Below are 27,312 nucleotides of genomic sequence, written 5' to 3'. Positions count from 1 at the left end.
AGCAAGGTACTGTGAGGATTGGTGGGATTGGTTCATTACAGTATTTACTTTTCTTGCTCTCTCTCTCTCTCTCACTGCATTCCCTTCACATTAAATCACTGCTGTGTCATGCGAGGGCTCTCCAGAGGGTGTTCACTCATTTGCTCATCTTCCAGTGATTTGTGTTTGGTCACGGTTGGAACTCGTTTTTGACGTCGCTTCCCACCCACAATTCTGGAGTCACGCTCTCTATTCCTGTCATTGCATTACACAAGATGGCAAACAGACAAACGACGCTGTTTCACACCTCATTAACATTTCATTTTTTTTCCCTTTTCTGCATCTGTGAATCACTCAACAGAACAATTACAATATCTATTTTCACTGAGCAAAAACATATTGAATGTAAATGTAAAACTTTGAGTACACTCCCTTGAACAACGTAGCACGCCTCCGAGCTAACACGAACAATTTGCATTCAGGTTACCGTTCCTTATTGCCAATTAAAGCTAGTAAACATGTTAAAGAATGTGTAATACATTAATAACCTTTTATCCTTCCTCCTTTGAAAAGAGAGAAGCTTGTTTCCTTCAGGTAGCTACGTGGCTAAGCCAGGATTCACAAAGTAAACAACGGTAGCAAAACATTTGCAAATGTTACAACAACCTTTTATAACCGAGTTTATAATGTGGGATTTATCATAAAACCGACATGAATGCCTGTGAGATTCATACTAATGCCATTTGATGTTGGCTACTTATGCTAAAGTTTAACACCTGTGTCTTGAACTCATGCTAGCCCCTTGCTAAATCCAATTCCAACTACTCTGTATAGTAGAAAAGAACCCGGAAGGTGTTATAAGTGGTATCGGTGTAAGGAAACTTAATAGACAGTTCATTCTTAGGGAGGTTTATTAGCAAGGACAGGAAGAGACACTTTCCTCTACAGTAATTCATACACTTACTGATGATTTTATAATTAAAAAATCTAATTAATTGTTTTACGGTAGGCACATGGGTCATTGTTAAGGTAGAATCTTTAATTTTAATGAAGTCCAAAATACATTATCCTAATAATATTTTAAACTGTATTAGAAGTTTAAGTGCATGTCTAGTGCACCGATCAAAGTCCTGGCTATAAAGCTACCGTTGTCTCATGCTAAAACCCAATCCTTATCTTATACAGCATATTTATTTGATTTACTTGTCAAAGAAATACACAGTCCCCTCTGAAACTACTGGAACATCAAGGCCAATTCATTTGTTTTTGCTGTAGACTGTATTTGGGTTTGAGATCAAAAGCTGAATATGAGTAGAGAGTTTATCATTTCAGCCTTTATTTCCTGGTATTTATATGGAGATGCCTTCGGTTTCACCGGTGAAGACTGCATTTGTTATTAAAAGTGATAAGCCAACATGAAGATCAGAGAGCTGTCTATGGGAGAAAAGCAAGCCAGTTTGAAGCTGAGAAAAAAGGGAATATCAATAAGAGGCATTGTACAAACGTTTGGCATGGCCAACACAACAATTTGGAATGTCCTGAAGAAGAAAGAAACCACTGGTGTTCTGAGCAACAGACACTGAATGGGTCGTCCAAGGAAAACAAACACCACCTGATGACAGAAACATTGTGAGAGCTGTGAATAATTTAAAAAAAAAAAAAAAAAACCAACAACCTCTACAGGGCAGGAGTGAGGGTATCACAATACACTGTGCAAAGACGATTTTGTGAGCAGAAATATAGAGGCTATACCATAAAATGCAAACCACTCATCAGCAGTAAGAATCAGAAAGCCAGATTGGAATTAGCAAAGAAATACAAAGATGAGCTACAAAAACTCTGGAACCAAGATTAACCTCTAAGTGATAGAAAAGCCAAAGTGTGGAGAAAGAAAGCATCTTCTCATGATCCAAAACATACAAGATCATCTGATAAAGAACTTTATCAGGGAGAAAAAGTGGAAGGTTTAAGACTGGCCAAATCAATCACCAGACCTTAACCCAATTGAGCATTTCATTTCATACCGGTAGTAGCTAGCTAGCAACTGGAGGTGTGCACTGGACCATTCTTAATCACATTCCCACCCTCTACTGAAGAAATTCTGACCATTCCCATCTGCTGCCACAGTTTGTGTACCTGCATGTGACACCTGCCAGCAAAGTGAGGTGGTTTTGTTTCCTAAATTATAACAATTTAGTCATTTAAACAACAGTGATGCTAACCAGGACAAAGCAGTTACTGAAGATGAAAGAACAAATGTATTAAGCGTTGCACAGCTCCATGCAAGCACCCGGTGTGCTCGCATGTTAATGAACATGGCCTTTTTTATCCTTTGAGCTTTATATCTGACCACTCGCTCTCGCCTACATGAAAGAAAAAACACCCGCTCTCACGACTCGAACACTTCTACTAGCAACAGAATGCACTCAATGGCACGGCTTGTTTCTATGCAGCTTTGATGAATAAAGGGCAATGCGCTTTTGCTTAGAATAATCATAGTAGCACAATTTAGCCAATTAAAATTATTATTTTGATATTAAAACTATGTGACCCGCAAACTCACGTGTGTTCCCTCCTGTCTCCAGCACTACGGTTGTAAACTATGAGACAGCATCTTATTTTTCACCCCAGTCTCTTTAATCCTTAAACACATACCTTGGGTTAGCGACCCGGGACGTCATCCAGTACCTTCCCCCTCATTCATTTGTTCACATTAGATCACCACCTTCTTAGCAGTTCTCAATCTATTTATTATCAACAATATGACAATAAAAAAATATAACACCGTCAAATGATATCTGTTTTATAATTAATTTATAGATTCGCTACTGACCCGAGGTATGTCATAGTGTAAGTATATTTTTTCTGCACAACAATATTGAATCTCTCACGGCTCAATAAGTGCAATTCATATTTATTCCTCAAGGTGGGAATGTTTGGTAAACAATGATGATGTAATGTGTCAATCATAATGATCCCAGACGTAAAAGAAACGTTACAAAACTTGACATGGCTCAGCGATTTACTGCCGAACAAGTTTCTAATCAAATATTAGCGTCGTCTGATGGTGGATCTGATGATGAAGCTGTCCGCAAACAAAATATTGATTTTGATGATTATGAACATGATGATAACCTACTGAGAGTAACGTATCGAATGATCCAGATCCCGAATATGAGCCAGATGCTGAATTTACCGGGCGAAGCACAGAAGGTGCCACAATCATAATATTACTTGATAATATTGTTTTTAGCCATGAAAATTATGCATGATAAAATGTTACGATGATTTTAATTATGTTATGGTGACTGAAATGACAATGAAAATGCTACAATACTTTCACTAATTTCCGCGTTACATATATACTCCGAGTTGCTAATGACCCTTACATGTAATAATGATTAGTGAAACATGTATGGATTTAAGGGTTAACCCAAAAATGTCTTTGACTTTTACTTACTTTATTTACTTCCATCTTCTTCTTTTTTTTTCTAATAAATTGTAAAAATAAACTGTCTATGATAGGTTGCATTAATCTACAGTCTGGGCTAGAAAGAAATCAGCGCAAGCCTCTACTTCACACATTGTCATCTGGTGGTTCCACCAAAGTAAAAAATAACCACTCTAATCCATTTGTTAACAGTAAATAAGATGACATGGATGTCAAAATCTTGTCTTGAAAGAGAGGGAGGGCTTTGACCCTGTAGATCATTTACACCAGCCTGTCCTCTATACACTACTACCCTTAGCACTACTGCATTACCTAACAGCTAAAATAAATGCTACAGAGTATTAACTAGGCCATATCTCATTCACAGTTCACAGTACACTCATTATTAAGGCACTGTAAGCACATGTGCAAGAAAAGTGATTGATGAAAAAAATGTCGCCGTGGCTTGATGGAGGACGTGACCCAGGATGAATTCCCACACACACAGTCTAAGTGGTTAACCTGTACCATGCTTTTCAGCTCAGCGGGAAACACAATTGAGCCCTGCAATAATCAATCACTAACACACAACCAGAACGGCTCATATCGTGCAGGTAAATTTGAAATCACCCTGTGCCTCGATGGGGCCATGGCCACACAGCTAACAGCTGCCCTTGTCAGTAGTAACAGTAAATTAAGCACACACTCGCAAAGTACACACGCAATCCAGCAGGCACAGGAGTGTGAGGAGATCCCTGCAGCAATGCCTCATGAGGCCGACACTCATGCTCTGAATACCAGTGAATACCCGGCTCTTGAGAGGTATAATGCAGATAATAATAAAAAGATATACCACATTTTTCTGTAACGTCCAATTTACATTTTGCAGAAAGAATCTATTTTTAAAATTGAGATTTTATTGCTTTACTGAATATAAATAAATAATCTATCAATATGATATACATATTGCCCAGCATTTCTCGAAGTAGCTTTAGTTAAATTAGGTACCTAGCTAATACAACTAGTTCATTTCTCTGCAAAATTATAGACAAGTCATATATATATAATAATACTATTATATATAGTGTCCTCCACTAATAATGGCACCCTTGGTAAATATGAGCAAAGAAGGCTGTGAAAATTTGTCTATTGTTTCTCCTTCTGATCTTCTGTTTAAAAGAAATCACAAAAATACACTGCTCTCATGGATATCAAACAATTGCAAACAAAATACAGGTTTATCAAAAAAAATACCTTTGTTAAATATAGGTGTGCAACAATTATTGGCACCCTTTTAGTCAGTACTTTGTGCTACCTCCCTTTGCCAAGATAACAGTTCTGAATCTTCTCCTATAATGCCTGATGAGGTTGGAGAATACATGGCAAGAGTTCTGATACCGGTCCTCCATACAGAATCTCTACAGATCCTTCAAATTTCGAGGTCCACGCTGGTGGACTCTCCTCTTCAGTTCCGCCCACAGGTTTTCTATGGGTTTCAAGTCAGGGGACTGGGATGGCCATGACAGGACCTTGATTTTATGGTCAGTAAACCATTTTTATGTTTCATTGACCTGCTGGAAGATCCAACAACGGCCCATTTTAAGCTTTCTGGCAGAGGCAGTCAGGTTTTCATTCAATATATGTTGATACTTGATAGAGTCCATGATGCCATGTATCCTAACAAAATGTCCAGGTCCTCTGGCAGAAAAACAGCCCTAAAACATTAAAGAGCCACCACCATATTTACAGGGAGACAGGAGGGACACCTTGCAGTGGCACCTCATCCCTTGGCATCTCACACCAAGAACTGACAAATCTGGTGCAGTCCATGAGGATGAGATGCACTGTAGTACTTAAAGCAGCTGGAGGAGACACCAGATACTGACTGTTACTTTTAATATTAGAAGATATTAGAAGAATATTATAAGATTATGTTCTCTAGCTTCAGGATATACTAAGGTAGTGCTTTTCCAATTAAAGAATTTCCCAATATGAAGAACTTTCACTAATGCAAATGATTATTGTCCTTTTCATTGATTTAGTCATCTTTAGTAAGTGCCTTATCCTAGTCAGGATCTCAGTGGATTCTCACACTTGTTCACTCCTAGGGGCAAGTTACTGTAGCAGCGCCAATCCGCCTACCAGCATGGCTTTGGGACGTAGGAGGAAATCGGAGACCCCAAAGGAAATCTACACAGACAACTCCACACACGATGTCACGAATCGCTGGTGGAGGCAGATGCAAGTAATGTAATTTATTGTGGCAAGTACAAACAAAACAAACAAAAGTGTGAACACAAGAACCATCAACACTATGTAACTATGGAGACAAGGAAAGAACCATCCAGACTATAAGCGATAACGGTGCACATGACGACAACAAAAGCTTGATAAATGGACACTGAAAAACTGAAACTTAAATAGTGGTGTTAGTGAGACCTAACAAGACACAGGTGAGTGTGATTAGTAAGGCATGTGACTTGTACTGCATCTCAATTCACCTACTTACACTGTGCACTAAAAGTATGTACTCTTTTTTTTGAAGAAAAAAGTACATACATTTGAGTGTCTAGTAAAAGGGTATGCAAGTACTGAGACATACTAAGACGTCATATAACGGAAGAGAACGTTGTTGCCTAGCTACACACACTCTCACCATAAACAAGGACAACGTAAACGAACTAGTAAATAAACTCCTCATTGCGGTTCAGCTTTTCTTCATTCATTATTCCTTATATTATTTATACTACATAATTTAATTTACCATCCCCTTGACTTGTTTTTCCACATTTCATTTACACCTCTCTAAAGGCATTACACTCGTCCGGCATGTTTGTATTCTCCAAAGCAAACCATCACAGAACTCTTCCTCCCTCACGCAAGGAGTTAGGGACAATATTAGCTGAAAAAGTGCCCACGGATCCACACTTACTCGCTTTTCGCTTCAACATACTACGATTTGGGACACACATTCTCATCTCGGATGCTAATAAGGATGGATAGTAGGCGGATTGGGACGCAGCATTGGTCAGCTCATGTGCTGGAGCTGATGGGTAGTGTAGTTCTGTGCCATTCAGCGCTACCATGACAACGGAGAGTAGTCTGAGCTCAGGATTCATAATGTTTCCTGTAAAATGTAATTGTGTTATGCTTGCAAGAGCTATATATCTAGCTAAGTATGAACTGCAATAGTAAATGTTCATGAACAGAACTGGACTTCACATGTAGGAAATTTCTCTGAGCATATTCCATATAAAGCACATTACAGTATATTGGTAATATTTTAAAATATGGACAGAGCTATCTATTTTACCCCAAAACTCAAGGATTGATAAGTGATAACATGTTCACCTACAATATGTTCTACTTTTGCTCAGAAATCATTGAATTCACAGGCTTAGAGTACAGCAGCCCTCGTTAATAAATACTTAATGAAGTCTGTGATCATTTTTGAGACCTTTAGAACCCTAAAAAACCACCATCAACACTTCTTTTGAAGATTTCTTCATGGTAATATGAATCAACAAAAGCAACAGATAATATGAGAAGCCAAACAACCTCCCACTCCCCAAATGTGTTATGGAGGAATCTGCACAGGCGAATACTGAGTTATAAAACGTTACCCATATGGGGTGCAGCATAACAATTCCCCATGGCTCTCTGGCCTCATTAACTTGCAGTGACCACAAAACAATCTGCCATGTCTTGTTTAGCACATTTTCCCTGAATATACCTGTGGGATCCTGTACATATTCACCCAATTTCAGGTAAAATTTGTAAGAATTCAGTTAAGCGAGAGGAATTTCATAAGACTTCATGCTAAGATATAGGAACACTCATGACTATTAACTTTTCCCTAGTCTTAACCATCGTCCTTTCTCGCAGTACACTGGTGTTCCATTTCGCCAGCGGAAGGAAAATCAACCTTTCGGACATTTTCAATCAGTATAAACAAACAAATAATTTTATCGCCACAAGTCTGTTACAAGAATAATCAGGACTAGGGATGTCACGAGATCCGATACTTCGGTACCAACATTCTTAAAACGTGACGGTACTTGTGTTTCTGCACTAGCATTGGAACCGGTTCTAATGGAGGTACCGAGGTTGCAATTCTTCCGGACCTGATGGGGGCAGCAAATACGTGCAACTTTCAGTACCATTTTTTAGTTTATTTAAAATAAATAAATGACAAATATAAACACTGATAATACATATAGTAGATAGTAATTCCAGACTTACTTCTTGTGCAAACCTACAGAGGTTTGTAACAAAAAAAAAAAAAAACCCACCTCTGGTCTACATTGGCTGCTCACTTACAGCGGTAGACCAATCACAACAGACTGGGACATCTGACCAATCAGAGCAGAGTATGCTCTCTGAAAGGAGGAGTTTAGAATGAATCCTTTAGAACAGTTCATTGAACGAGTCGTTTGTGACACCTTGGGGGGGGGGCCGGGGGTTAGGTAATGCTGCAGTTCAAATTATGAGCAAATGAAAGCGTTTTTTGACCGTGGATGCATGTAAATCTATTGTATGAGAACTTTAAAACAAAATTAGGCACGTTTCAAAACCATAATAGGTGTGCTTTAAGCAACACGCACCAGTTTCCTCAAGCCCTTGACAGTGGACATTTTGGATATAAATATGTTTGTGCTTGTGCATCACTGTCGTGCTTTCGTGCTACACAAGTTCCACTTTGTAAAGTTTACAGGTTACAGTCTTCTCTGCGACATTTAATATAAAGTGCTCTCCTGCCTTACGCCGCCTTCTGATGGTGACTGAGGTCATGTTGGGTATAAAAGGTAACGCTGACAAACAGTAAACAAGAAATTTATTTTCGTTGATGCTTGGTATTCTGCTAAAGCTAGCGGCATAGCATTACATGCGTTTGATGTCATGCGCCAATGACTGGGAAACGGTTCATACTCCTGGTTAGTAAAAAAAAACGCTAGTGTTCCATTTGAGATGATATTACCTTTCTAAAATTCACACACTAGATGGTAGAGTACATAGTGCATAGTGTAAGTGTATAGTACGTCATTTGGGACACAACTTTAGTATTTACTCTCCAATGCGTGTTTTCAGAACAGAAGTAACGTAATGAGTAAACGCACCCCCGTGCCGCGCAGACCAACTAATCGATAATGAGATTCCTCGACAATGATTTTCATAATCGATTATTATCGATTTTAATCTATGCAGCTCTTCATATATTAAGTAATCCAGAAAAGCTCTCATATTTCTCCTCTGCTCCTTTGGTATTGCAATTTCTGAAACATTTGATCACCTAAAAGTTATGGTGTACAGTTGTTATACAGCTGTGATTTTACCTGAGATTTGCAAGCATTTCAGTTAATATGGGTAAAGAAGAAGAAGAAGAAGGGTGAGTGGCTGGCTGGGTCAGTAATGTTAGCTAATTGGCTTAATGTATTTTTATTTTTTTTTTACAAAATCTAACACAGTAAAATCTCCTTTTTTTTTAGATTCATGAATATTTCATTTCTGAAATAAATATTTCATTCTTGTGTGTGATGAAATAAGTAGAAAAAAATAGTTTATATATAGCTTTTATAGAGTTTTATTTTATGACTTATACATTATCCAGTCAGTACAAAAAGCATTTTAGATTCAAAAGCATTAGTTTTCCACACAAATGAAATTTTACAGAAACATATTTGTACGTCAGTAAAGAAAGCAGCATATTACGTAAGAGGCCACTTTTCAGACGAAAAAACACAATGAAGGCTGCTGGGTTTTGCTGCAAAAATAAGAAGCAAGTGTGACAGTCAAAGTCTCCAGAAGAACTGTGTCTAGTTCTGCAAGATGCTCGATAAAACTTACAGCTCATTTCCTTATAAAGATGTTGAAAGTGTACCAGAGACTACTCTTTTTTTTTTCTTTTTTTTTTTAAAGCAAAGGGTCGTCAAACTAAATAGTGACTTTGTTTAATTTATTACTGTTTATGACTGCAATTGATAGTATTTTTTTTATGTAGAAACATTTAATTTATTTATTTTTGAAGGCATCTTTGCTCTATAGCATTTCTTTGCATGTGCTTTTGACTTTTGCATGGTACTGTATATTTGATGTATTTTTTAATTAAATGTCAATAAAATACATTAAAAAAGGTGTATCAGCGTTTCCCCATTTTCAGTTTGAAATGGAAAATAGATGAATGCAACATAGATGGCCCGCTGTGCAGGTAACTATAATTGACTTAACACAATCATTATTGCAGAGGTGCGTCGGTGTGTTCACAGAATCCTGGGTAACCCTTACGATAACAGCGTATTATCATTGTGCATGGCAAATCAGGCTTAAATATTTATACTCTTTAATGTCCCCGCAGAGTTCCATTAGAGCAGGGAAGGAAATCAGGCCACTGTAATTGCTCATCAGCAGAAATACAAGAAAAGAGAGAGAGAGAGAGAGAGAGAGAGAGAGAGAGAGAGAGAGGAATCAGAAATAATGACAGAACAGGGGATGCTGTGGATGGAAGGAAGGATGACACACAGGGGTAACTGAAGAATATGATATAAGAGAAGGGTGAAATGTATCAGAAGCGGAAGCACACGAGCTGTTTATTCATAATTTATACTAATTTTCTTTTTCATGTTCACTGACCTTTTACACATTCCCACACATTTCCTCTCCACTCCTAAGGTTGTTTTCATTAATGAGCCTAGCAAGTTTTGTCATAAATAATCAGATATTATTCTGTGCCAAACTGAAGAACACTCAGGATCATAGTAGCACCTAGAAATCTACTGTAGATAGCTCTACGCGCTGATCATCAGAATTATACCACAGCGCTGTTAAATTCTCAAATCTGATTGGTCAGAAGGTGTTGATTAATTTAATGACCTTATTCTAATATCTTATCATTCCTACAGTAAAAACATATTCAGGGACTTGCATGGACACTCCATTTAAATGGGAGTAATTGTTGATATTATTTAGTATTCATGGAAAGAGACTTCAGTGTCACCACTTCTTCTGGACAGAGGGCTTTAAAGCTCTCATTAGCATGACAAACTTCAGAAGAGAGAGAAAAAGAGAGGCTGGTGAGGAAATGACTGCTAAAACGTAAGTGATTACAGGGACTTACTTTTGGACGTTCCACAACGTTAAACGTCATTCTTTAATAAACAAAAATTTTTGACGTGGACAAATTGATGTGGTATAACAGGAATAAAACACTTCACTGTTATAAGAAACTTTAAAGACATCATAAGAAAATAATGAACTTGCTAACAAAGGGGGCTAACAATAACTTGTAGCTTCACATAAGGCCACATGACACCATCCTATAACAGACTATTTTTGAATAACAGAACTCCCTCTGTTAGAGCCATTCAAGGCCATGCTCTCTCTGGAGGAATTTACCACTGTCACCTGGAGTGAGGCCTGGCAATGGAATAGTTAGGTGAAACTGTTAATGATGGTTATTAAAGGAGCTATTTCAATTTAATTTGGAGTCTGTAGTTAAAGGAAATCACTACACTGAGCTACAAGATAAACTCTCTTTTCTGACACAAAGCCATGGTAACAGAAAACCCAGGCCAAATAGACTGCAACAGGACACACACATTAACAACACACAAGGGAGCATTAACACTGACTCATGCAGTGAAATCTCAAGCATGTGCTCTCAAACAAGACTGTTTCAAGCAGTGAAAAGAAAATCTGAAAATCCCAAACTGTCTCATACACTGCGTATTTTTAATATCTAATGGCATCGTATTGGTGATTTAGAACCCAGGGTTCAGTAGTTACCCTCAGCACAATCAAATCAAGTACTTTCTCCATACTTTCTACAAGACTTTCATTACATTTTTCATTCCCCCCTAGTAGACATAATCACATTATGTGAAAGTATGAAGGCAGTCACCTATGAGACCTCCAGCACACGACACACTCACCAGTTCACAAAAACGTCTAAGGTATGAAAGCCTCTAAATATAAGTTCAGGTTTATTTGAATAAAAATAAATAAATAAATAAATAAATAAATAAAAATAGTACACACCCTGCGTGACTTGTCAAAAATTTGAAATGTCAAATATACTTTGCCTGTAATGTCCGCTTTTGGTTTTGACCTTACTTGCCTGCCTCTTTATTTTTTTATACTAATTAACCATTGCAGGTAGTTTTGAAAGCACTGAGATCACACTGAGTCGAGGTTCTTTAAGCTTTCAAAACCATTAACAGTTGTACTTCCCATAGTCAAAGCTCAAACCCTGAAATGCTAATTATCCTGTTTAAAAAAACTAAAGGCCCTACTGGGTTATTCTTTTGTAAAACTGTACCGAGCACCACTCAGACTAAAGTATGTCATTATTAAGAGCAAAAACCCAAGCACAGAATGTATTAAAAAGCCTGAATACACTGCCTTGCAGGTGGACATCGACATGGAAACACACCACTAATTATGGACCAAAATACAGCAGACCTGTACATGGTCATTAGACCACACGGCTAATCTGACCTGTTCTAACACACATCATTACATGATCACATGTGACACACAAACACACCAAAGCCAGGCACAACACAGCCATTAACAAAGTCACTTGGTCCTAATCAATAGGCAGGGAGGCCAGTGTCACATTTCAACAGACAAAAGTGCCTCTCTGTAAAAGCTGACTCTGGACTTCTATTCTCGGAGCGCAGAACAAGGCAAACCGGGGATTTTTTTTTTTTAGGGAGGCGAGAAAGCAAGAAATGAATCCTTGCTACCAGCATGTCACTCAGACCCTTTGGGAAAATTGCTAAATTAAAGCTGCACTACTTTACTAAGCACTGTCACTCAGTGGGGTTCTTCAAACAACCGCTATCCCAAAGGACCTTTTAGATCAGCGTTATTAAAAAATAAACCCACCATGCCAGATCTGGAAAGACATGCAGGAGTAGTCCGTTTCTACAGGTTTGTGTGTATGTGTGTGTTTATTATTACTCTACAATTTATTGAAATTAGCTAAGGAGGGATTTTGCTAATTGGTGACTTGATTAAGGTGGATCGAATGTTAAAAAAACAACAACAGTGAACTAATGAGTACTATGTTTTTCACAGATTGAACCCCAGCAAACCCTAACAGTGTACATTATTAACTGCATGTACACAGTGCTAATGAGGTTAAAGTGCAGAATGTCAGCCTTAATTCATGGGTACTTAACAGTGGCTTAGCCAGGAATTAATTTCAGAGGAGATGAGGAATATACTAAAAAAAACTGTGCCATTTAATTATTTGCCATCAAGTGAACTTACCATATTACTAAAATAGCCAAACTGATTAGAAAACTAAGATAAAATAAGATTTTTACTCCAGTACATCGTCGCCTGTCAACTTGATATCCCTATACTCAAGAGTGTAGCTAGCTGGGAAAAATTCTTAATAATAGTTTATCCTGGTTCTCACCATAGTAGCTGGTATGCAATAAAATGTGATTAAACAAATGTAAAGGGGTAATGTTCATTTGACATTTGGGATGGTTAAATATGGATTCATAATGGTGACTCCATTGACCTTAAAAAAATAAATAAATAAATAAATAAATAAAACAGTATACCACAATTATTATGAGTAATTGCAGCTACACATACAGGTATATGTTCAGCCTGGAATCTGGAGTTCTTCTTATAATAACACCCTACTGTAGGGAAGCAAGAGTAATGGAACATAATCTTAACACAGGGGTGTCCAATCTTATCCGAAATAGGCCGGTGTGGGTGCAGTATTTCATTACAGCTAAGTAGGAGCCACACTTGATTCCACCAGGTTTAATCAGCTGATCTTGGATTTCAATGGATTATCATGTGTGGGCCCTGCTTGATTGGAAAGACATACGTCGGCCCTTTGAAGATAAGACTGGACATAGCAGAGCATTTTAAAGAATAATATTTGGTTGTAAATATTGAATCAATTCTGAATTCTTCAGTGGCGATTTTACCTAAAGGGGCATAATGTATCCATTTTGCCTTCAGATTTTCTTTTAGGTAGCAAAATGCAACTATTATCCCTCATTAGGCTCAGTAGTTTTACTTGTATGTTTGATGCAGTGTTCTACTGCATGAGGAAAGACAGCGACTGAGATTGGAGGAATTTGCCTGGATCTGAACAGTTAAGGTGTTTCTGTAAGATCCTTCAGAACACTCCCTACTGCTGTTATTGGTTATCATGCCAAAACAGTGCACCAGTTCCACTGGAGCCCACTTGTAGCCATGCTACCATGTTTTACAGAAGAAAAGTACTGTTTTCATAATCTCATGCCACCATCACTCTCTCATCAAAACAAATAACCACTAGTACACTACAGTTCTAGGTATGTGTGGTTGCTATTTAGCATGTTTGCATTGTATTAAATTAGGCTTGCTTACTAAACAGCACCAATCTAGCTGCATTTTTTACTCCATCAACAGGGTTGTTATGGCAATGCTGGAATCCCTGAGCCAGAAGTCCACAGGGCTGGCCTCTCTTTCTTATTTGTTACCATAACAACAGCGGAACTCTCAGGCAGAATCCCACAAAGCTTTGGGCCCTTTAGCCAGGACAGGACTGTATGTAAGATAACTTGTCCCTGAAACCTTGGAAATTGTCTTTCATTGAACTGAAAGACTAAAACCGATGCTGGTACAGGCACGACTGCTTTTCCCTTTTATAATTTTCACCCGTCATCCCTAGAGTGCCCATTATAGTGTAATATTCACTACCCTAGTCCTTAAACATGTCACATCTGACATTTGCTATTCAAGTAGCTCTAGAAATTCTCTTCTCTAAACATGTTTTATAGATGGAATCCTCCTTTATGATCTTCTTCCCTAATCAAAGCCTGGGTTAAATATCACATTCCAGCAACTTTCAATGTTGAACACTATTTGCAGAGCAACACAGCCTCAAGGCATCAAACTTCAGTCAAGCCAACCAGATCAAAGGCCTGGCATGTGCCTTTCTTTTCAAATATTCCAGTGAAATAGCTTACTGATTACTATTTGCTTTATTATCTGCCAGCTCAGAACTAATTGTGATTTTTCCCTGAAAACAGTTATCAACCAATCACTGCAGAGAGCAAACAATGTGACGTGAGCTAACAAACTGGAAGGTTAGACTATATTACCTTGAGCCTCAGAGTAAATCAGGTTCTCCAGCTGTAGATGTGGTGAATGGTAGGTCTAAAGTGGCACTTTGGTGGCTTTCTACTAAGGTTCAGGTGGACCTGACCCGGACCTGGGGGTTTTGTTGCAACTTTCGCCAATGTGTCTACAACTGAGGAGCACTTTGGGGAGCAACTTTGGGGTCTGAGCTTTCTCAAAGCTTAGGTGGCTGTCAAAAACTAAGTAATATATTTGCATTGTCTAATAGTTTAATAGCAAGTGAAGGTGACTGGATGTGCAGTACCTCCCAGCCTCCCAAGAAAACCTGTGTGACCAAAACAAAATGTATGAGTCACCAGGAGACATTCAAAATCTATGATAATTGAACTGTTTGAATAGAGAAAGGTCTTCACATATTTCTAATTGTTTTTGATCTGACCAAAAACATTCCAACGGTTTTTATGTTTCTCTTAGAATCACAAGCCAGACATAGCTTTCCCTAGAGAATCCTATTCATCACTAATATGGCAAAGAACTGCCTACATTCTCAAAAAGAAGCCTTTGGCATTGTAGATGACCAACCACAGACCTTTCCTAGATCCAGTCAGACTATATCTGAGCAAAAAGCTCACTTCTATCATGGTTTTACAAAGTTTGGTTTTACTGCTGGAAACTGGTGCACATATGTTTGTGTATATACACTGAAGTCCAGCGAGACGATCAGATAAGATTGCATCTCTCAAGATCCTGAAGCTTGTGGCCAGAAAAGTCTACAAAAATATCAGAACATGGCACATAGGTGGAGCACCTGAGGCTAAAACTATCAGTCTTCCATTTTAACTATTAATTTCCTTCACACCAACTTCAAGCAAGTTGTGTGCATCAACATATAAGCCTATCTCTCCTGGTCAATATGTTCTTACGTTGAGTCTATTCGTTGTACACTTGTGTGCATTAGTGAAGTGTATTCATAGACAACCATTAATACTACATAAATCTTAAAACAGGCTACATAATATGCAAATAGCAAATATGCTGTTTGCTTACTGTCCTACCCTCTCATGTTGCCTTGTCAAGTAAAGTGGAATTGCACAATTAATTATCTCTGGCTCATCTCCAAGTTCCTACCATGTTGTACACATGGCCATTATATTTCACGATAAAACACAAAATGTGGTGTGGCTCCATTCCTGTCTGTAAAATTTACATTTAAATGTCATGTCCATTGTAAGATCTAGGTTAATATTGAACAACTAAAGGACCTGATTGCCTGAAACTCCTAAGAGACACATATCAAAGTGGAAGATGCCATAAATAAGACACATTCAGGACCCTGGACAGTACCCTTACAACTCTGTGCCCTCCAATGGCCGGTTTACTACTGATATCTCACTGATTCCCTCTTGAATTAAAATAGTGTCCCTCTGATTACGTGCAGACAGAACACTACTGTCAAATTTCCAAATGAATTATAAATTTAGTGTCTTGCATATAAAGCCCACGGATGCTAGCAAGCATCCATTCAGTTCTCAGATATGTTCTTAGTTTGTCATGAACAGGAAGTCATTTTGACCCAAAGGAGTAATAGTAGATGTTTAACTCTGTAAAAGGTTAGATAGAAAACTGATAGGATGGTATTTTTTGCCCTTATCCAGTATCCCCAACACATCAATATTTCTCATTGATATTTCTTCATCAGCATTTTTTGGTCTAAGCAATTCTGTGGCACTGAGGCCAAAAAGTACACATCGAATACATTCTGTCCACTCCTTTGTCAATCAGTACACATAAACAGAACACCTCTCTCTTTCTCTCTCTCGCTCGCTCTCTCTCTTTCAGTCAGTATTAGGGGCAGTATATAAGGTGTATAGGCGGTATATAAGGGCGGCTGTGACTCAGTTGGTAGTTCGGGTTTGCCACTAATCGTAGGATTGGTGGTTCAATTCACGGCCCGCATGATTCCACATGCCAAAGTGTCCTTGGGCAAGACATAGAACCTCAAGTTGCTCCCGATGGCAAGTTAGGATTAGGGTTAGGCAGCTTGCATGGCAGCTCTGCTAACACTGGTGTGTGTGTGTGTGTGTGTGTGTGTGTGTGTGTGAATGAGACACAGTGTAAAGCACTTTGGATAAAAGTGCTATATAAGTGCAGACCATTTACCATTTATTACATGAAGAGTTTGGGTGGTTCAACACCCAGAATTCCAAAATTCAAAGATCTGATTAATTAGTTACACTTGGCTAGACACTTAATCAATTTTGCATTTTCAGCTGAAACTATTGGACCGCTTCTATTTGTGCTTGTATCTAGAAAATATTTAAATACTTTCAGTCATTTCAGAATTGTGGATGCTTTGAAAAAGTCTCAAACATTTTAATTGCCATTGGTCCTGTCTTTACCATACCGTCTATACTGAGAGTTCATTAGAAAGAAAAAGCAAATCAATCAAAACAAAGTGTGATCCTGCAAGATGATTAAATTTGGCTATTACAATGACAGCTACAGCAGGTATGAACTCTCACTACATTTGCATATTCTACAATATTATGAATTTCTACAAATTAAGTCTAATAAAGACAACCATTGATGTCCAATTAAGGATTATTTCAGTATGTGTAATGAAAAGAAAATTGAATCCTGAAACAAATGTTTACATTGAAATAAAGTATATTGATTCTGGTGCTAATTTGTTGGTTGGTGTTATATGTTCATTATTCCCATGAGATGGTAGCGGTTGCCAGTGGTGTTTAAAAGGAGAAAAAAAAATGTAAACAATCTTAAACATAATGGACAACTTTCAGATTTCACTGTTAGCTCCTGAAAACAAAAGAACAAGAGCTTGATGAAGAATCTTTGTACCTAATGCACTGCAGAATTCATACAAAGATTTACCGTAATGTAATCGAATTCAAATCCATAAGTAATCATGAAATATATATGCTAAAATTAACAGAATCACTCAGATAACCAAAAGCCTGAAATAATCAAGAAGCTCAAACAGACCAAATCCAAAGCCAATTACATGCCTTGTGATACTAAGGTGAACATTAGAGACTATGAATAGCTCCAAATGAATTTAATGATCTAGTGAGCAACAATAGCCAATTCCTCGTGGCTTTCCTCAACAGTACCATATCCCCGCTGGCCATTTCTGTAATACGCTAATTGAGCTCAGCCTCTTCATTAAGCAAAGATGAATATTCATAATGTGAATATTGAAAAAGAGCCCACAGTCTGCGTGTGCCAGCTATGATAGCCTTCCAACCAATACAGATTCAATTAGGGGCCATAATAGCTGCTGCTATCTGCCTGTTAACTCGTTTGTTTCTGTTAAGCTTGCAGAGAGAACAGATAGTACGTTATTTCCAAGAAGGACATTCCAGAAACCCAGGCTCATCAAGCTTGTTCGATTTTACTTCAAATTGCACCATTCTGTGGTAAACAAACCAAAGGCATGCTACTCTACACAATCACACAGGAATCTCATTAGCAAATATAACTTTCAGTATAAGCAGTTATTAGGGTTTGCTTCATATCACTAAAGTAGATTAGTGACTTCGACTTAGTGCTAACAACTTGCAGCATCTTCATTAAGTATTCATTAAGATTTTCTGACCTCCAGGTACAACATCTAACACATGTCACGTCACATTAACATTCTCACAACACTCAGCAGCATCAACACGGCTTTCAGGGGCAAAATAAATCTTTTTTTTTAAAACCTGGTGGGGAAAAACAGCTTCGGTGGTGGGAACTCTGTGCTACATTCGAAGTCCTGAGGCTTACACTGCTTTCTTCCTTACAAAGGAGCCATTCAGGAGCAGTGTAGTGAGAATGGCTGTTTTTCTATGGTGAGCCAGAAACTTGGGAGACCTTTTGGAGAGCAGCCATGACTTTCCTCCTATCAGCTTGAGAGGCGAACCCTCCGTTGTTATGAAAGATGGACTTGTTGGTAGCAATGCTCTGCCTTATTGTGCCCTAATTCTCTGTGCATATTCTTGTGTTAAATGGCTGGAAAAGACTACGCAGTTTAAAATATCTTTTTTGTGTACATACAGTGCCTTGCATAAGTAATGACTCCCTTAATTCTTTTTACCAGAGGCCCAAAAAGAGGTCTGTTTTGGGGGTGCCTGTGTTCAGCATTGAATTTATTTGTGATGTCACACTCCACAGTAGTGGTTAATGCCTCATATAAAAGTAGACAATCAGGGCTTTTTTTTTTTTTTAATACCTAGGTTTGTTATAATTTTTTGTCGCAGTTGTATACAGTGTTTTACTTTCAAAAAAGCTTTAGTAAAAAGCTGTCCATTTGCCCAGCAGGGAGCTCACACCCCTCGTCTTTCCCATCGTCACGATACTCTACACACAGAAACCCAACAGTGTACTGACTATTCTACAACAACAGACTTATGGTGCTAAAATAATTCATTTTTTTATATTGATTGAAATACGATAAGTTGATTTCCATTCCGCGGTGGAATGGAATGCCAGTGTACTGCGAGAAAGGGTTCAACTTGAGTAGCAACCTGGAACTGTATGTAAGTTCTGAGCATAAATCACATTAGGTAACAGAATTGTGGCGACAAAAAAATTCTATGTGTTATAATCGTGTCTCCCCTGAGCAGGATATTGCAAATGAGAGGACGGCTTGTTTTTGGTGACTTAGGTTGGACATTTGAAGAATGGAATTCTATACAATTACTATTTTTAATTTAATTAATTATTAACTAAGTAAACTACTGATGGGCCATATGACCATACAACATTGATATCAATAATATACATCACAATACTTTTCTGAGGGCATCTAGTCCATGATGAGTTTCCAAACTATCATTTTAATCACATTAACAAGTTAATAAATGGGCGTGAACATCTATTGTTCCGTAAACTTTTTCTATGTTAAATAATTTTATTGGTTAAAAATGCTATTTGTTTTTTTTTTTTTTTTTTTACACATCGGTTGGCAATATGATCCAAATATGACCACAACACTTAAACATTTCTACGAGATATAAAATGTACCACGATATAGACGCTTGATGCATTTGTTGTTTATTTATGATCAGATTCTTTTTGTTTCTGATGATATTTTCCATCATTGATGCATAAGCCAACACAAAGGTCAGTTTACTATGTTTTGTACTTCGATGTAGAATTGTTCGAGACAGAACTGTCACTGCACATCGTATTAGGTTCGTCACTTGTAATAAATACTTGCTAAGATATACTTACAGATGTGCACACTACCATTTTGTCTTATGACTCAGCAGAGCACGACACCAACGGCTGAGTAAAACTTCAAAGCATATCCCAAAACAGACATAGCGCTCTATTATTTTCTTAGTAATGATGTTATTGTAGATTCTCAGGGGCTGGTGTGGCTCATTAATTAGACTGTTGTATTAATACAGTGTACAAATTGAGTGAAAATGTATCCTAAAAAACATGGTTATACCTGTTAAGTGATATTTAACAGGGTTTTTTTTTCCTGTTTTGGAATTAAGTGGAATAAAGTGTTCCTATTCTCTTTTTAACAATAGTTATTATTGTGTTATTATTATAGCTCACGACATAGATGATAGATTCATTCATTAATATTCTGCTGCTGGTGCAGGTCAAAATTGCGGATTGGTAGATTACAGCAATTATATAATTATATAGCATTAGATATAAATATACCAAGCTATCTATTCTATTACATATCTCGAAATAAAACAGAATATTTGCTGAGTTAAGTTGCTGCATTTTCATTGCTGTGCACCTGTTGGAAAGGTGGCTGAGCGCTCTGGGCGCCCTCTAGCGGTCAGAAATCATCATGACATTCAAAGACCACGACGCACTCCAAATCCGTGTAGAATTGATTAACAGAGCGTGTTTAATAATAAAATATGAAATAAATATAGCAGTCAACATTCTCCTTCTTCTCGGAATGGTCGGAAACAAAATATTACTCGGCTTTATAAGCACAAATTCCGCAGAGAACGCGCGCGCAGTGCTCGCCAGGCATTTGTTTAGTTTTGCTGTCACTGCAGCAGTGTTCGGTGTGCATCCTTATTCCGGTGCTGTCCCTTCAGTTTGTGCTGCATGCTGACAAATGCATTGAGTGTGTGTTTGCGAGTGTGTTGCGGCACATTCGAGACACCCAAAACACACACACACACACACACACACACACCACGGGATCAGCACTCACCCACTCCGAGCTTTTCGTCCTCCGTCGGCGTCCACATGATCTCCGGTTCACGAGCTAAGCATGAAAGTTCCGCTCCAATCACAGCATCTATTCAGCAAGGCTTTAGAGAACATACTCCGCGCTCCAAACGCAACATGACAAATCAAAGTGCTTTCTCTCTTCTCTTTCCACGGTTTCCGGTCTCGCGCGGAATCCCGAAGCCTCCTAAAGATCAGCGCAGCAGCATCGCGCGGCAGACGAGCCTTTATCTATTTATTTATTTATTTGCTTACTTGTTTGTTTGTTTATTTATTTAATGAATTCATTCCTGCTCCTCCGTCAGTCAGTCTTCCGTCTGTGTCGCGAGATTACGATGCTACACAGCTGAGATTAGAGGAGCTCGAGAGCTTTACCCACGTGCGCGTGCTGTGCGTTTTGGGGTTGTTGTTTTTTCCCCCCCGTAACCCCCGACATTGAGCCGTCCCGCTGTTTACCGGTGTTGTGAACTGTATGCTCTTTACAGCGCACGCTGCGCCATCTCTCTCCTCTTTTTCTCCCCCCCACCCCCCGGTTTCCGCCGTCACATGATGTGAACTGGCTGTCACACAATGCCGGCTCGAGCTCGAACTCCAGAGAAACGCGCGCGCTGCAAGCTGGACTCCGGAGGCGCGCGCTCTTTGCTCTTCAACTGAACGCTGTCCTAAAGCGACTCTGCACTCGACTCTCACTTGTACATCTTTTATTACTGCTGTGTGAACTTGAATCGAATCCCAAATGACTCCCTGCAATCTATATAAACTGTTTACATATGGGCTTTTAGGCTATGTTTCACGCTTGTTTTCACGTGATATTTATTTTATTTTTTTTACATGATTCATTTATTTTCACACGAGATTTTTTTTTTCATATGATTCATTTGTATTCACAAGTGATTTTTTTTTCTTCGATTCTTGATTCGGTATTGAATCATTTAAGTGATTTTTTTACTTGATTCATTTATTTGCACATTATTTTTTTTACAATATTCATTTTTCACATGTGGAAAATAAAAGAATCATGTAAAAAACATAACATGAATATAAGTCGTAAAAAAAAAATCACAAAAAAATAACGTGATAAAATCTCATTAAAATAAATGTGAACAAACGTGAAAAATCACAGAATCAAGTAAAAAAAAATCACTTGTGGAAAAAAAAGTCACAAATGAATCATATGAAAAAAATCATGTGAAAATAAATGAATCATGTAAAAATCACTTGTGATTCATTTCCATGATTCATTTATTTTTACATTAGGAAAAAAAATACATAAAAACCCCAGGACACTTATCGTAAAAGAGTAGGGGTCTAACCCCAGTGTCCTGCAGAAATTCCCCCATTGGCCCTTCTCCATCATGGTCACCGAATAATCCCCATCTCTGAATTGGCGACATCACTCTCCTCTCCTCTTCACTAATAGCTGGTGTGTGATGGGCGTCCTGGTGCACTATGGCTGCCATCATCTAGTTGGTTGCTACGCACTAGTGGTGGTTGAGGAGACCCCCCCACCCCCCACCCCAATACTATGTAAAGCACTTTGAGTGTCTAGAAAAACGCTATATAAATGTAAACTGTAAAATATACACTGTAAAACCCTTACACATTCACTTTTCCAGGTGGGGTTTGTTGTACAGTTAGTAACAGGCTGGGAAGGTCAACCAAGAGTTTCAATATCCCCAGCCACAGATTCCAGAGAATCGTCAAATGTACAGTGTCTGATACAGCTCAGCTAACAAGGGGGCACCATTATTTTGAAGACTGCATGTTCTCCACGTGCTTCGGGGGTTTCCTATGGATTTCCTCCCCCAGTCCAAAGATATGTTCTGTAGGCTAAATGGCATTTCCAAATTGTCTGTCATGTGTGAATGCGTGTGTGATTGTGCTCTGCGATGGGTTGGCACCCCATCCAGGGTGTCCCCCGCCTCGTGGCCCGAGTTACCGGGGATAGGCTCCAGGCTCCACTGCGACCATGTGTAGGATGAGTGGTGCAGAAAATGGATAGATGGATAATTTACATAGTACCATCCCAGTGATGAGGAAAAGTACAGTTTGGTGCCTTTATTTCTGCGAGCATATAATTTCAGTACTACATGGTTTCTTTACAAACCAACAGAATTGAGTGCATTCCAACTTATGAGACTTGATCTGGCAACCCTGTTAATAGAACTTTCAATAAGGTCTCTTAACAACATAATTTGGAAGTTTGTTTTTTTTTGTTTTGCATGAGCTGTAATTTAATGTGGCGTTCACGCTTGCTGAGCAGAGACCACCTACGGACAACACGCCACATTCTGAATGTGGGTTCAGCAGCCATCTGTCCAAAAAGCAATAATTCCTCATCCACACAGTAATTATTTGGACATAAGTGTAGCAAGTGTGAAGTAGAAGTGCACATGGATACAAGTATGTTGGCGTTTGTTTTCCTTATTGCGGAGTGACGATCAGTGATAATAATGTGAGAATGTCAATGTCACCTAATACCGTATACCACTAATACTTTTGCAAGTGTGTTCCTATAATTTATGATCAGAATGTATCCTCCACGTATTAATATGCTTTGGATTTGTATAGGAAGATTACAATGGAAAGGTGTGTTTAAACATCAATCAAAGATCAGGATGTCCTACGCCAATCAATCAGCCATGTCTCATCTGATGAGTAATTCCTGTGTAATAGGTTCTGCATGCAGATCTATTCATAATCGGAGTTAAATCAATCTATGATTATGCAGAGCCATAGCCACCCACACACACGCACACACACACAGAGAGAGAGAGATGCACACGGGGATATGTGTTTTCAGCCATATTCATACAGCCACGCAAGATCACAAGCACATGAACAGAAGAGGTCACGTCGCTGTGCAGGGACTGTAAATTGATTTTTCCAACTCGTGCTGTGTTTCTGGAAATTGATTTTTTTTATTATTCTGTGATAAACAACAGGCTTTCAGTAGATGATGGCAGTGTTTTGTCCTCTGTTCTGCATTGTTGCTTGTGTCATGTTCATAAACACAGCTTGAAAGATATATGAATTCTGAATATTCTGTTTAAATGTCTCGTTATGTTGGGGTAAATATCTACACCGAGTTGTCAGTTTATTCTCTAATAGATTAGTATACCTAATAAACTAGCAACTCTAGGTGTATTCTTGTGCATTAAACCTGTGGTATTGTGTTGTCTCTTTACATTTGGGATGATGGGAGTTCATCAGTTTCATATTACTGAAAGACAAAACTCATTTTCCTCTCTTTTGTTTATCTGCAGTTCTAAAAATTATCATGCTTTGGATGTTTTAATTAGAGTAAAATCCCGAATGGTATTTTGATGCAGGGAAAGAAAAAAAAGCAAAGTTGTTTAAAATACGTACATACACACACATTTTAATTGCAAAAGTTTGTACCATCCTTTGTTTCTCAGTGGAGAAAAAGTATCTCTCTGTCTCTCACAGGAAATGTATACTAACATAGATATACTGTAGTTTATGTAATGACCACAGCAGTTTGAATGCTCGATTCTGATGGGTCAGAAGTTGTTGACTAATATTACACAAATACCCTAGACTTAAATATAACACAAATATCCTACATTAGGACATTTCACACACACACACACACACACTCCAACAAACACACACTTCATCTCTTACTGTTCAATAATTTGATCGATAATAGAACTAAAGAAAATGTATACTGTATGTATACACAGTGCCTAAAAAGTTGATATACTTGAACAAAACCACAAGGAAAATAGCTTTTATTTATTTCATTTATTCTATAGAAATGTCAAAAGATGTGATATTCTTCTGTTGAAAAAGAAAGTACACCCTTGGCCTCAGAAGCTAGTACTGCCCCCTTTTGCAGAAATAACTTCTTGTAGGCGTTTTTCATAATTGTCTACCAGTCTCTGACCGCTCGAATATGCAATATTCTTTCAGTTGCAAGATGTTTAATGGTTTTCTTGCATGTACTGCCCATTTCAAATCCCCCCCACGACATTTCAATGGGATTCAAATCCGGGCTTTGACTAGGCCATTCCATAACTGAGCCGTTCCTTGGTGGATTTGTGAGTGTTAGGATCATTATCCTGTTGAAAGGTCCACTTTTGGTTCAACTTAAACCTTTGGACAGATAGCCTCACATTATCATCAAGCACTCTTTCAAATGATGCAGACACAAACAGTTGCAAGACTTACTAGTGGATCCTGTGATAAAATTTGGGGGTTCTTGGAGACTTTTTGCATCAGACGGTCTGCTCTTGGGCTGAATTTGCTGGGACAGCGAGTCCTGGACTAATTGGCAGTCATTTGAAATCTGAGCCACTTGTAGATTATTTTCCTTACAGTGAAATGATGCATTTCAAATAATTTGGAGATCTTTTTATAGCCCTTGACAGACTCACAGGTTTAATTAATACATGTTCTACCTGCACTCCCTAAGTAGGTACTAATCACTGGCACCCAATCTTGAACACCTGATTAAAGTTGCATGGATTTGAAGGTGCGATAAATGTAGGGGTGTACATTATATATTGTGAAGCATGTGGTTTGGGTCACAAATGATTTTAAGGCTCTGCTTCCTCAGAGTCTCCTCTTCTGAAGAGAAGATGAGGGCAGATGAGAAGATGAGGGCAGATGAGGGCAGAAGAGAAGATGAGGGCAAGATGATGGCAATAATTTATTCCAGCCCTTCTAATCAGGTTTTGGAGTTGTGATCTGAGTTTAACGGACAGGTTAACAAACCATGTTGTGATACCATAACAAATAATGGATTCAGTGGCTGCCCTGTAAAACAGTAGAATAGTGCCTTTATCCATTCCATGGACCCTAAGCCTTTCCAACAAAATTCAAATGCAGAATGAAAGATGCTTTTCTGAGGAGAGGTTTAACATTTTTAGAAGTCTCCAATCTCTCAGATAATTTTACGTTTCCAGACACAGGAAAGTCTTCAGAATGGAAAGCTTTAAAATTTCTCGATAAAATGATGAGGCATATTTTCTTCTTATTAACTGACAGAGGGGAAAAAAGAGAGGCCGTGAGGGAACATCAGTTTATAACCAGAGTTGGGTATAACACATTAGAAAGTAACACATTACTGTATTCTGATTACTTTTTCTGATAACCCAGTAACGCATTACATTTTAAATGTATGTAATTTGATTACAGTTACTGATGTCAATGAAATTACGTTACTTGCGGTACAAATTTATTGTTAAGAAAACAATATTAAGTAAAATGCATTTTTAAAATAAATTATGTTTTCCACGGCTGCCAGGGGTGTAACCTGGCCTGGGCATTCAGGTCTGAAGCCCCGAAGATTTTTTCTTCAGCCCCAAATCCACTTGATGCGATTTGTCACTACGTAACTGAACATCAGTTATGGCGGTGTTGTAATTTTATATCTACACTGAATGGAGGCGAGACCAATCAGATAGGGTTTACAGGAAAATACATAAAAACACTTGTGTCTTATTGGCTGACAGTCTCTCTGCCAAACACTAGCTCACAGTCAGTGTGAGGGGAAAATGGATATACACCGATTTCTTTTTTTTTTTAAACAGTAAAGGGGTTGAAACTAAAGCAGTAATATCCTCTCATGCTGAGCAGGAAAACAAGGTGTATAAATGTTTATACGAGTTCCAGTTTACGTGAACATGATGTGAGCAGAGCATAAGGAAAAATAATGTACTTTGCATTGCACTGTAGCAGCTAAACCCATAGTTTAGCTGGGCCTCCCCTTGGTGTTGACTAGCGACACCAAACTATCCTAGTCAGAAAAGAGTTTTATTGTATTGGTCTGGTAGTCCTACAAACAGTGACAACACCCGAGGCAAGTTTTATGACAAATCCAACTTTTTTCTGATCATGACATACATTGACGCACACTAAAATTACTTAAAGAAAGGTCAGGGGGCATGCTGGACAGGGTGCCAACCGATTGCAGGGCACAACTGCACACACTCACACACCCATTCACACACTACAGACAATTTGGAGATTCCAATCAGCCTACAACACACATCTTTGGACTTGGGTAGAAAACCAGAGGAAACCCCCGAAGCACGTGGAGAACATGCAAACTGCACGCATGCAGGGCAGAGGCAAGAATCAAACCCGCAGCCCAGAGGTGCACGGCAAATGTGCTAAATACTAATCCCCCATGCTCCCCTTAGCACCTTTTAATTAGACACAACACCAAACTGTGGAGAGACATATGGAGTTAGTTTAGATCTATAGAATAACTACCAAAACATCCCAGCACAAGGAAACCACAAGAATATGGCATACCATTTGTCATGTTTGCATCATAATTCTATGTGCTAGGGAGAACTTCATACCAGTCCTTCTTGAACAGGTTGTGACTTCTAAAGGCGGTGCCCTCCTGAATAAGCTACGAAACCAGATTCTATATGAAATGCGTATTTCTTTCCAGAGCATATAGCATATTCTGTTTGAAGCCTGAACACATACTCCAACTCCATTGCCATGGTGTTCATTCGATTTATATACGCAGCATCAACAGATGGGTAAACTCCATCTGTGTGCTTATTTTTAGGGTGTAAAGGTGAATGTCTTGTAATAAGCATATCCTGGGAAAA

At 38.4% G+C, this 27,312-nt stretch overlaps 1 protein-coding gene across 4 annotated transcripts in view; it reads right to left on the bottom strand.

The window, feature by feature from the left end:
• The window catches only part of dock3 (dedicator of cytokinesis 3), a 235,807-nt gene extending 213,583 nt beyond the window's left edge, over positions 1-22,224 (bottom strand). For all 4 annotated transcript variants that reach the window (XM_053652788.1, XM_053652791.1, XM_053652790.1 and 1 more), the window contains exon 1: positions 20,700-22,224. In XM_053652788.1, coding sequence (XP_053508763.1) covers positions 20,700-20,736 — 37 coding nt within the window. In that variant the 5' untranslated portion in view covers positions 20,737-22,224. The remainder of the gene's footprint in view (positions 1-20,699) is intronic.
• Between the last annotated feature and the right edge of the window lie 5,088 nt (positions 22,225-27,312).

The sequence above is a fragment of the Ictalurus furcatus genome, chromosome 21 (genome assembly GCF_023375685.1).
Source record: "Ictalurus furcatus strain D&B chromosome 21, Billie_1.0, whole genome shotgun sequence".
NCBI classification, from domain to species: Eukaryota; Metazoa; Chordata; class Actinopteri; order Siluriformes; family Ictaluridae; genus Ictalurus; species Ictalurus furcatus.
The sequence above is the reverse complement of the archived record's forward strand: the minus strand, read 5'-3'. Positions and strand labels throughout refer to the sequence as shown.